Consider the following 10,140-nt stretch of genomic DNA (forward strand, 5'->3'; position numbering starts at 1 on the left):
ACCTCGCAAACCTTTTCAGCTCTCTTCCCTGATCTTATTTTAAGTCTCTCCACCCTCCTCATGCTCCGATCCCAACCCTTCCTGCCAGAAATCTCGGCTAAATGCTAAGCCCGAACTACAACATTATAGAACTCGAGAAACTCTGAGAGTGTGGGGGAAGCGGGAGAGCATGTTAACTCCATCCTTATCCTGTAAGGATGTCATTCTACAGAATCGGGGCTCCTGGCCCGTAGTCATGCACTCTTTGTGCATGTGATTCTGAAGTTCCAAGTGAAATAAGAAAACCCTCCGAAAAGCTAAGAGTTTGGTACGTTCTCTGCTGTTTTACCTCAATAACCAAATGCACTTGCCTTCCTGCCCGCTGCTACATTTCGTACAGGGGAATGTGGCCCTTAGGAGAATTTCTGATGGAACATTTTATACTGAAATATGTTTTTAATTAAAAAAAAAAAGAAGATAAGAAGAGTTTATAAGATATCAGGCCTAAGATGCTAACCCCAATATTTAGAAATGTTTATGTCCATCAAGTCCTTCTTATGTGGATTCCCTGCACAATGGTCAGTTCTAGAACTTTGAAGCCCCTCTGCTAGTTACTTTAACTCAGCTTGTTAAAAACTCCAGGCACCATCTCAACTGTCCCAGGTATGGATTTCTCTCAGTAATTGAATCGCAAATATTTGAGGGCATTTCCTCATATTTTCCCTCCATTGGAAACATACATAGGTAAGACAGAGGTTATAATGAAAGGCAGAGCAAAGGCATAAAGTGGTTGATCAGTAGGAACGGCATAGCATTTATATAGATGGACTTTGTAGGTTTATAAGAAATGCAGATGGTAAGTTGAATTTCCCGAGAAGAGAATTTTCAGAATGGTTTTTCTGAAATCAACAGCATATGGTGTGAATCATCTTGTGGCTCAACACATCTCTAATTCTTCACACACTGACCTTTCTGTGTCTTCCATTATCCCTTTCACTAAAGATCAAAGGTAGAGGGACTTCTCTTGGAAGAGAAGGGAGGGAATAACATCATGCCTTTATTTTACCCGCGTTAAGCCCAGTTCTAAGGAACAATCAGTAAACGGGGTAAGGGATGAGTTGATGTGGGGTGGGGAGAAGTCACTTAATCAACACCAATGAGAGGAACTAAAAGATAAAAACAATGAATATGTGAAATTGAGCAATGCTGTTCACCTCATTTCCCGGGTACAAAAAATAAGAAGGCTGGACTAGATGGATTGATCTAATGTTTGTTCGGAAATGACCTTTTGCAAAACACTGTGCTTAGATGTCACGGAGGATATGAAAGCATCGTGGAGCCAAAGTTCCAAGTTGGATCATGGAGGCTGGCCATTTCTGTTTTCCGCCAAATCCTGCACACTCCCCCAAAATGACTGCACTGGCTTTTGTGAACAATTCATGCATATATGTTAGTGTACATCTGCCTCCCTTTGAAGGCAAGCAACAGGTTTTGCAAATATCTGAATTATGTCCTGCCTAATTCACTTAGCGTGTAGCATGATTTTTTTTTTTTAGTATGTATCAGATATTTGTTATATGCATATAAATAAAGACCGAAAGGTACAACCCTTCTTCTCAACGGGTTTAAGCCTCATTTGGAAGAGAATTCATATAAAAACATCTGTAGTACAACAACAAATTAACTAAGTTACCTAATACTATATCCTCTCTCTATACATTCTAGAACCTGTGTTCTACAAATATGTATATGATATGTTCCAGTGGGACGTCTGAACTAGGAGAGAACAAACAGGTTATAAGAAGGAGACGAGCCTACCTAGAGATGTGTCTGTGTGCCCATGAAGCTAGCGTAACAGACGCAGCAAATGCTTAATACACTTCAGGTATATTTCTAGTACAGAATTTGTATATTTTCTGCCACCCTAATTTGTGTATTCTCTGAAGTTAGGTCCAGATATGTGAGATGAGATGTTCTCAAAGGAAGGTATTCCTGAGGCCCCTGAGATCTGAAATCTGAGGAAAATGCTTCCGGGTCACTTAAAACAAGGATTAGTGGGATGTTCTGTGGATCAGTTATACTCCTTCTCAGAGTCCTAAATAATTTTAGAAATTTCTACCCAACTCAGTCCCTTTTATTGACCATTCATTGTGCAACAGTTCTTGATTGCTAAATATATATTAATCAAATTTCTAATGAGAGACCTATTTGCAACTTAAGGCCAAAAGACTTCTTTCTTTCATTTTTTTTTTTTTAAGATTTATTTATTTATTTGACGACAGAGATCACAAGTAGGCAGAGAGGCAGGCAGAGAGAGAGGGAAGCAGGCTCCCTCTTTAGTAAACTTAAATTCTGAATGTCCCGAGCTAATGCTGGTAAACTAGCTTCGCTTTGCTAATAGTTACAGACTCAGATCAGGGAAACTTTCAGTAAAACATAGTATAAGAAATTGAATAGTAGGGGCACCTTGGTGGCTCAGTTCATTAAACTCTACCTTTTGCTCAGGTCATAATCTTGAGGTTCTGGGATCGAGCCCCATGTTGGGCTCTCTACTCAGCGGGGAGTCCGCTTCTCTCATTCTCTCTGCCCTTCCCCCATTCATGTTCTCTCTCTCTCTCTCTCTCTATCAAATAAAGTCGTTAAAAAGGTAATCTGAACAGTATCTTTTTATGAACATCAATTATTTCAATTTTTATTTTATAAACCATTTAGTAGGAAATATCATGTACTGTCTTTTTTTTTTTTTTAAGACTTTATTTATTTATTTGACAGACAGAGATCACAAGTAGGCAGAGAGGCAGGCAGAGAGAGAGAGGGAAGCAGGCTCCCTGCTGAGCAGAGAGCCTGATGCGGGACTCAATCCCAGGACCCTGAGATCATGACCTGAGCCGAAGGCAGCGGCTTAACCCACTGAGCCATCCAGGCACCCCATCATGTACTGTCTTTTCTGTCTTTTCTCTTCCCAGAGGCTAGAGGACCAGCAATATATATATATATTTGTGTCAAGATGCAAGGCTGTTTTGACATGTGACCTGGTGTTCTTCTAGGCTGCTCCCCTAAAACCATTAGTCATGTTTCACTACTTTCTTCATTTAAGAACACTCATTTTACCAGAACTTTCCGAGTTACGCTGTACAAAAAGACATTACTTGAAGCAGCAACAGCCCAAATGATCATTAGTTCACTCCTAATCACTGATTACATATTCACACTCTACTGAAAAACCTGAAAATTCCTTCCAACGCCACAAAACCTAAATAATTGAAATATCATAAACCACTGAACTAACACAGGACAAGAGCACCCCAACACAAGACCTTTTCTCCCCTCTCTTTAGAGAGTGCAGTTTTATCTCTCATTCTGAAATTGCTTACGATTTCTAGAAAGCTAAGAAATATACAACTTCTGGCACCCAGGCCATGTCCTTGGGAGGGAAGGAAACTATCTTGTTTACTAGAAAGGCAAAGTTTGAGATCAGGCGTCAGAGGCAGGAGAGCTCAAACCCAGAAAGAGCAGGAAAGGTGGCAGAGTTTTAGAGCCATTCCAAATCCCTCCTGTCTTGGGAGGATTCACTTTACCTGAGATCTGGGGTGTGCTATGGGGGAGTCTATTATGACACATGTTCCTACACATTTATGGGAAAAGGATGGCCTGGGCCCGGGGTTAGGGGAGGGGTGTCTGTCCTGTGAGCCCTCACAGCCGAGTTAATTCATGACCCAGCTTTTGTCGGGCAGGGATAAGAGATCTGTGCCCTGGAAGCTTGTCTGTTTCTGTGGTTTGCATCTGTTTTTGTTTTCTCTCCTCGTAGATTCCTAACAAGGTGGTTTTTTTTTTTTTTTTTTTTGCGGCGGGGGTGGGTTCTGTTCATTTGGTTTTTGGGAAAATCTCCAAGGGGAGAGGAGCAGGAAGAACCCAAAAGGCAGAAAGCCCAGCGCTTCAAGGGGCTCCAAAGGGAGATCTACTGTTCTGACGCAGGCAGGCCCCTGCAGGTGCGGAGAAACCAGACTGCGGGGAGCAGGGAGGTGGGAGCTTTCCCTGAGGAGATACTGCAGTCCAGTGACCTTCGGAGAAATGAAGCTGCTTCCCTCCAGGACATGGAGGGTTGGGCGATGCCAATCAACAGGGACCGAAGCCCGCGCCGTGGCTCTTCATCCCAGCCCTGAGTCTTGTTGTTCCTCACTGACCTGCGCAGGGGATGCATGTCTGCAGTGTGGCAGTGTCCTGGGCCATAACTGCCTCACTCTGCCTTTTTCTCCTCTCTTCTTACAGGGGACTATCTTGTGGATGAGGCTTTTCAGCTTCTGAGAGGAGAGGCAGACTCTCCAAATACCAAGGTCCAAGTATTGCTAGAAAGTACTAGGATAGGGGAGATCCTGGGGAAAGGGGGTGGGGGCTGCGGAGTGGGTGAGGTTGGCAGAGCTCTTGGCTCCCATTTTTTAGTTCCAGGTACATTTTCCTTATGTGGGAGGAAATTATTGATCCCCGTAGAGCAATCATGTCTGACCCTTTCATTTAATCCTCAGACGGCTTTCTCCTAGCCTCCACCTTCACTCGGAGGCAAAGACTGGTCTGTAGAACAAGCCAATGGAGTTAAGAGCGAGGCCAATCCTTTCTTATTTCATCAGATTACTGGCCATCTACTTTGGCCCCACGATCAAACTGAACCGCTTAAAATCTTAACCCACAGTCGATTTTGCCAGGTAGAGTATATCCTGCAAACTTCCTTCCACCCATCACAGTTGTGGCAAAAATGAGTCTTTAAAAATGCTCAAAATGCAGACAAAGAGAAAACAGACGAAGAATTTCAGAGTGTTCCCAGCCCCAAAGTGAACTTCTCTAACTGAGTGGGCTGTTTGGGGCATAAATGTTAAGGATTTTCCATTTGAGCTTAAATAGTGCTCAAAAGAATTGTTGAAATATTAGTGTTACAGCAATATCCCGAGGAACCGACTATCACGTCTACAAGTGTACAGTCACGGACAGGACCCTTGGATGCTGAGTTTGAGATGACAACCATTTTTGGGGGGAACGGGGAGATGCAGACTTTTCTTTCCCTTCGGTATTTTGTGCCTTGGGAAATACTCCCGAGAAACACCCCAGAATTTCAGGACGAAGATAATATATTTTCAAAAATCCAACAGTGACCATCTTAAAAACAGACAGTTGATGGAGACTTCTGGGGGCAGAACTTCCCAGTAAAATGCAACACGGTAAGTGCAAGTTCTTTGCTACACCTGAACTTCCACCACCTTAAAAGACAGAATGTTCCACCTGCTTGGGTGCTCTCTCTCTCTCCTGCTGATAAATAAATAAATAAATAAATAAAATCTTTAAAAGACAGAATATGCTGAAATGACTAATATTTAACCTCATCCAAAAGGAAGAAAAACAAACATCTGTGGGCAGCTAGGCTTCCCTTAGCACCAATGCTTAGGCAAGAGGCCAAGAAGAGATACGACACCTGCCATGTTCGGAATGTTTCTGTCCCCACAACATTCATATGTAGACACCTATTGCCCACCATGATCGTACTAGGACGTGCGGCCTTTGGGAGATGATTAGGTCAGGAGGGTGGAGACTTCATGAGTGGTATTAGTACCCTTTTAAGAGACCCCAGAGAGTTCCCTTGTCTCACCCCTTCTTGCTACCATGGGACCCACTTAGGAAATGGACCTTCACCAGACACCGAATCTGCCAGTATCTCAATTTTAGATTTCCACACCTCCAGCAAAAGCAGAAAAAATTGTCTGTGGTTTATAAGCTACCTCACTTATGGTATTTTGTGATAGTGGTCTGAACAGACTACAGCAGCCCACAACCAAAGCTCTGTTTTTCTGCCTGTCTTACCCCAAGGCTTTCCATGGCTTAGAATGTACACTTTCCATATAACTTTAAGGCCCGAGAGCCTTCACCCAGCCCCTGCCTTAAAAAGCAGCAGCTGTAAAGGTACTGAGAACCAGCAAGAACCTTTCTTATTGAAGTACCGAGTCTTGTCATGATTTTTGCATTCTTTTCCGGTCACCTACTATTGCTGTACGTCAGGGTAGGACTAAATCGAAGGATCTTTCCCTTCCTCCCTCAGGCAGAGGTGCAAGGCTATTTTTGGAAAAACACTTATGTTATTACTTCAGTTGCTTTTACGGTCCCCTTGTAGGAGGGGTCAGAGTGTAGGCCCACAGTCCCTTTTCTAAAATCTTTGGACCTATTGTGCTTGGAATTCAAAAATTTTTTCAGATATGGCATCCAGAGCACATATTACACAAAACTTCCAATGGAGGTGGTGGGGAGGGGGTCTGAGCCAGCACCTTGTAATCAAATACATTCATATTTCTGCAGTAAAATGTAGGAATTTTCACAACAAAGACTGTAAAAGGCCTCACACCAGTTCAGGGCAAGCTTTGCCATGAGAGGACATTGTGTGTCAAATGTGCAAAAGAACTTCCAGTTTTCTGGACGTTTTGGATTTTGAAAGTGAGGGTAAGAGAGTATAGATCTGTATGAGGTTTTACAAGAATTAAGGTCAGTGATTTCAAAGAGTTAAGACAGAAAAATCTGTTGGTGTTTAGAGAAAGGTGAGACCGACCGCACATCATCCAAGGGGCCACTTCAAACTGGTCTTTCAGACAGAATTTGACCGTGTTGAACAGGACAGAAGGTAAATGGGTTGTTCCTGTCCCTATGCTTCTGTCATAGGACCTGGACACAGTCTGTCCCCCAGGGGGAGCGCTATTGTCCTGGAATTTGAGCGGCCTCACTGTTCCTCAGGGAAAGGGGCCCCGACTGCTCTGAGACTCACAGGAACATTCCCAGACTAGAATAAAAACCTCAACAAGGCAAGAGTGTCGGAGCCAACTGGCACGCTTGCGCTATGACTCCATAATAAAGTAATTACACAGTTTGATTTTTTAAGGATATAAAAACCAAAAAAAAAAAAAAAAAGTGTTTTTTTTTTCTCTTAATATAGGGAAAACAATTCTTGCTAAAACCCTCATCTTTGGCGTTTTAAAGGTGGGACTTAGAAGGTTCTATTCTGGGTTCTGGTGCTAGGGATTCTATCGTAGGGGATGGGTAAGTGGTCCTTGAGATGAGGGGCTGTCATCAGCGGAGACATAGGGAGATAAAGGCTTACTTGGCTTCCAGGGCCAGCGCGATGATGCCCGCGGCCATGGGGGCCGAGGCCGAGGTCCCAGTGTGGTTGTCCGTGCAGCGCTGCCTCAGATCTGTAGTAATCTAGAAGACAGAAATGAAAAATTTAGGGTTCTGGGGCCATGGGAGTCACATGCAAGTAGAATGAAATTCCCTCATAAAAGTAGAACGGAGGGGGGTGTTGAAACAGTTGTTTTAAATTCCTTGTTCCTGTACTTCCGTGACTGTATCACTTCTAGAGAATCGCCTGTGCAAATCAACTTTGAAAAGAGAAGCATTTGGAAATCAGACTCCACTTCTGTTAAAACCGGGGTCAGGACTAGGGCGAGTCTTTGGCTTGGAACATAGGGGTTATGCCTGTGTGCCCTTCCATTTCCCCCCCCCAGACCCCCGCTTGCCGCTTGCTTCAGCCCAGATCCAGCTCTAGTTAAAACTAAAGTTCTTTCATGACCCCAACATTTTTCATGATCAGATATGTTGAAGCAATCATCAGACGCTGAGGTAGGCATTGGAAGCATGAAAGCACATGGTCTGGCCTTGCCCTTCCAGAATGGATACCTTGGGAGAAGCAAGGGTTTTAAGCGAAGGCGTGCTCTGTCATCGATGGAATGTGGGTTTTTGGCAACCACAGAAATGATGCAGGGAAGAACCAAGACCTCCTCAAAGATTTAACGTGAATACCCAAAACAAGGTTGAACCCAGGGTGCCTGCGGGGAAGTTACCCCACTGAGGGCCTGGCGGTATATTATAGAAGGAGATTTCGCCATTTCTCCATTTTTGAAATCAGAATGTGAGAACTAGATCATTTTTTCCCTCTTGGTTTGAATCCAGTTTACTTCAGCTGTGGCTGAATAACATTCCTATCAGCAAGAGCCCTGCTTTTAAACCTCCCCTTCATGATCATTTCACTCAGGGAGAAAAAGCTGAAGTGAGATTCTCCTTCACAAGACAAATGAAACACGCTGGGGTAAATTTTGCAAACCTGTGAAATAGCTAAGATTTAAAAAACCTTCCCTCCCCAAAAACGGTCTACTTTTGCCTCCTTGGGGCAGGCATTGCTCTTGCCAGGAATGCACACGCCTCGTGAGGTGAGCTGGAGCCCATCTCGAAGTTACTGGAAGACAGTGGTTAAGCTTTGTTTGGCATCAAGACAAATAGGATAACTGAGGTGAAAGTTCATCAGAAAGGTGTGGGGGGACAAAGGCAGTTGAAGGCAAAGTCCTGTGGTTCTAAGGTGTATCCTTCCAGAGGAGTGTGGAGATTGGTTGATTTGGAAAGAAATCTGATCTTCACAGGAAGAAAGTGCTGCCTAAGTCTTCAGAAATGAGCCTTCCCCTAATAGTTTCCTCAGAGGCCCCTGAGGATGTATGAATGGACCCTTTAATTATCTGGCATAGCTCTACATTGACAAGATAGTTTCACACAGGGCCAACAGTTCTCTTTTCTTTGTTCCTTTTGACACTTTTAATGTCACCAGACCATCCATACCAGAGAGGCACCGATACCCAAGGAGTGGCAGAATGAACAAAAATATAGAGAGCCATAAGACACGGTGGTGGGAGACAGGAGGTAAGCCTTACCGTCTTTTCTTAAATAAGTGAATGGTGGCCGAGAGCCCCCACAGTGTGTCTGGCAAGCCAGGGAGGTTGTTTCTTGATGAACAGACGTGGTTAACTAGCCATCTTCTGAACCTCTGTGTTGGATGCTCATAAGATGTTTGGGTAAACAGAGCCCTACCCACTCCTGCATAAGAAACTTTCTGGATCTTTATTCATTGACTTTAAAAAGGTATTTTTTTAAGGTATTTTTGTTATTGTTGTTGAGGTAAAAAAGCATGTAACACAAATTTACCATTTCAACAACTTTTTAAGGGTCGAGTATAGTATTGTTAACTATATGCACGCTGTTGTATGAAAGATCTCTCTAGCACATTTTTATCTTGTATGAATAAAAAACTCCACCCACTAAACAACTCTCCATTCTCCCCTCCTCTCAGCCTTTGGTAACCACCATTTTACTCTCTGTTTCTATGAGTTTAACTATTGTAAGGTACCTCATATAAACATAATTGTATGTATTTGTCTTTGTGTGTGCGCACGCACGTGTGTGTGTGTGTGTGTGAGAGAGAGAGAGAGAGAGTGAGTTCTGGCTTATTTCACTCAGAATAATGTCTTCAAGTCTCGTTTTGTTGTAGTACATGGAAGGATTTCCTTCTTTTTAGGCTGTATAATATTTCATTGTATGTATTTACCACATTTTCTTTCTTCGTCCGTGGATGTTTGGGTGCCTTCCGTCTCTTGGCTCTTGTGAATAATGCTGCCAAGAGCACGGGGAAGCAGAGATCTCTTCACAATCCTGTTTTCAATTCTTTTGACTACGTGACCAGAAGTGGGACTACTGGGCCATTAAAGGGACGTCTACTTCATTTGAAATTGCTGGTCAACGCGCAGCCTTGTTTTCCAAAGTCCTGGTCTGTACGTCAAGGCATAAACACCCCAGAAACAGTCTGTTTCCGAGCCTCCAGATCCTCTGTTGTTGAGAGATGGCCCTGCCTGCATTCTTCTCATTTTACCTCACCCTCATGGTCACATTCCTTGGCCAAATTTTCTTTTTTTTCAATGACTTGTGCCTGGATTCAAGATTTTTCACGAAGTCTTCCCACTTGGCTCCTTTTGCTTGTCCTTCAGCTGTACCAGACCCTTGCCGCCACAGAAACCCATCCAGGATAAACACCCCAAGTGTGTGTGACGTTTTTGAGTCGAATAAAGAGCCACCTCCCACCAACGTCCAACATGAATGATAAAGACTTTGGGATGTCAGGTCCACAACAGGAAGACGGCTCCTCCCTACGGAGTCCCCAGGTAGAGATGTACATGCTGTATGCGTAAATAAAAAGCTGCCCCTTGCTTTTCTGTACAAACACCAGCCACATGTTACATCCTCTCAGTATGGCCATGCTTGTGGAATTTCCGACCGGTGCTGGGCTCTCCTGTATTTACTTATTTTTCAAGCACT

At 43.6% G+C, this 10,140-nt stretch overlaps 1 protein-coding gene across 3 annotated transcripts in view; it reads right to left on the reverse strand.

Annotated features, from left to right (window-relative positions):
• Positions 1–10,140, reverse strand: part of PCSK5 (proprotein convertase subtilisin/kexin type 5) — a 447,741-nt gene that overhangs the window by 242,913 nt on the left and 194,688 nt on the right. For all 3 annotated transcript variants that reach the window (XM_059411831.1, XM_059411830.1, XM_059411828.1), the window contains exon 9: positions 7,109–7,209. In XM_059411831.1, coding sequence (XP_059267814.1) covers positions 7,109–7,209 — 101 coding nt within the window. The remainder of the gene's footprint in view (positions 1–7,108; positions 7,210–10,140) is intronic.

This window comes from Mustela nigripes, chromosome 9 (genome assembly GCF_022355385.1).
Source record: "Mustela nigripes isolate SB6536 chromosome 9, MUSNIG.SB6536, whole genome shotgun sequence".
Taxonomy (NCBI): domain Eukaryota; kingdom Metazoa; phylum Chordata; class Mammalia; order Carnivora; family Mustelidae; genus Mustela; species Mustela nigripes.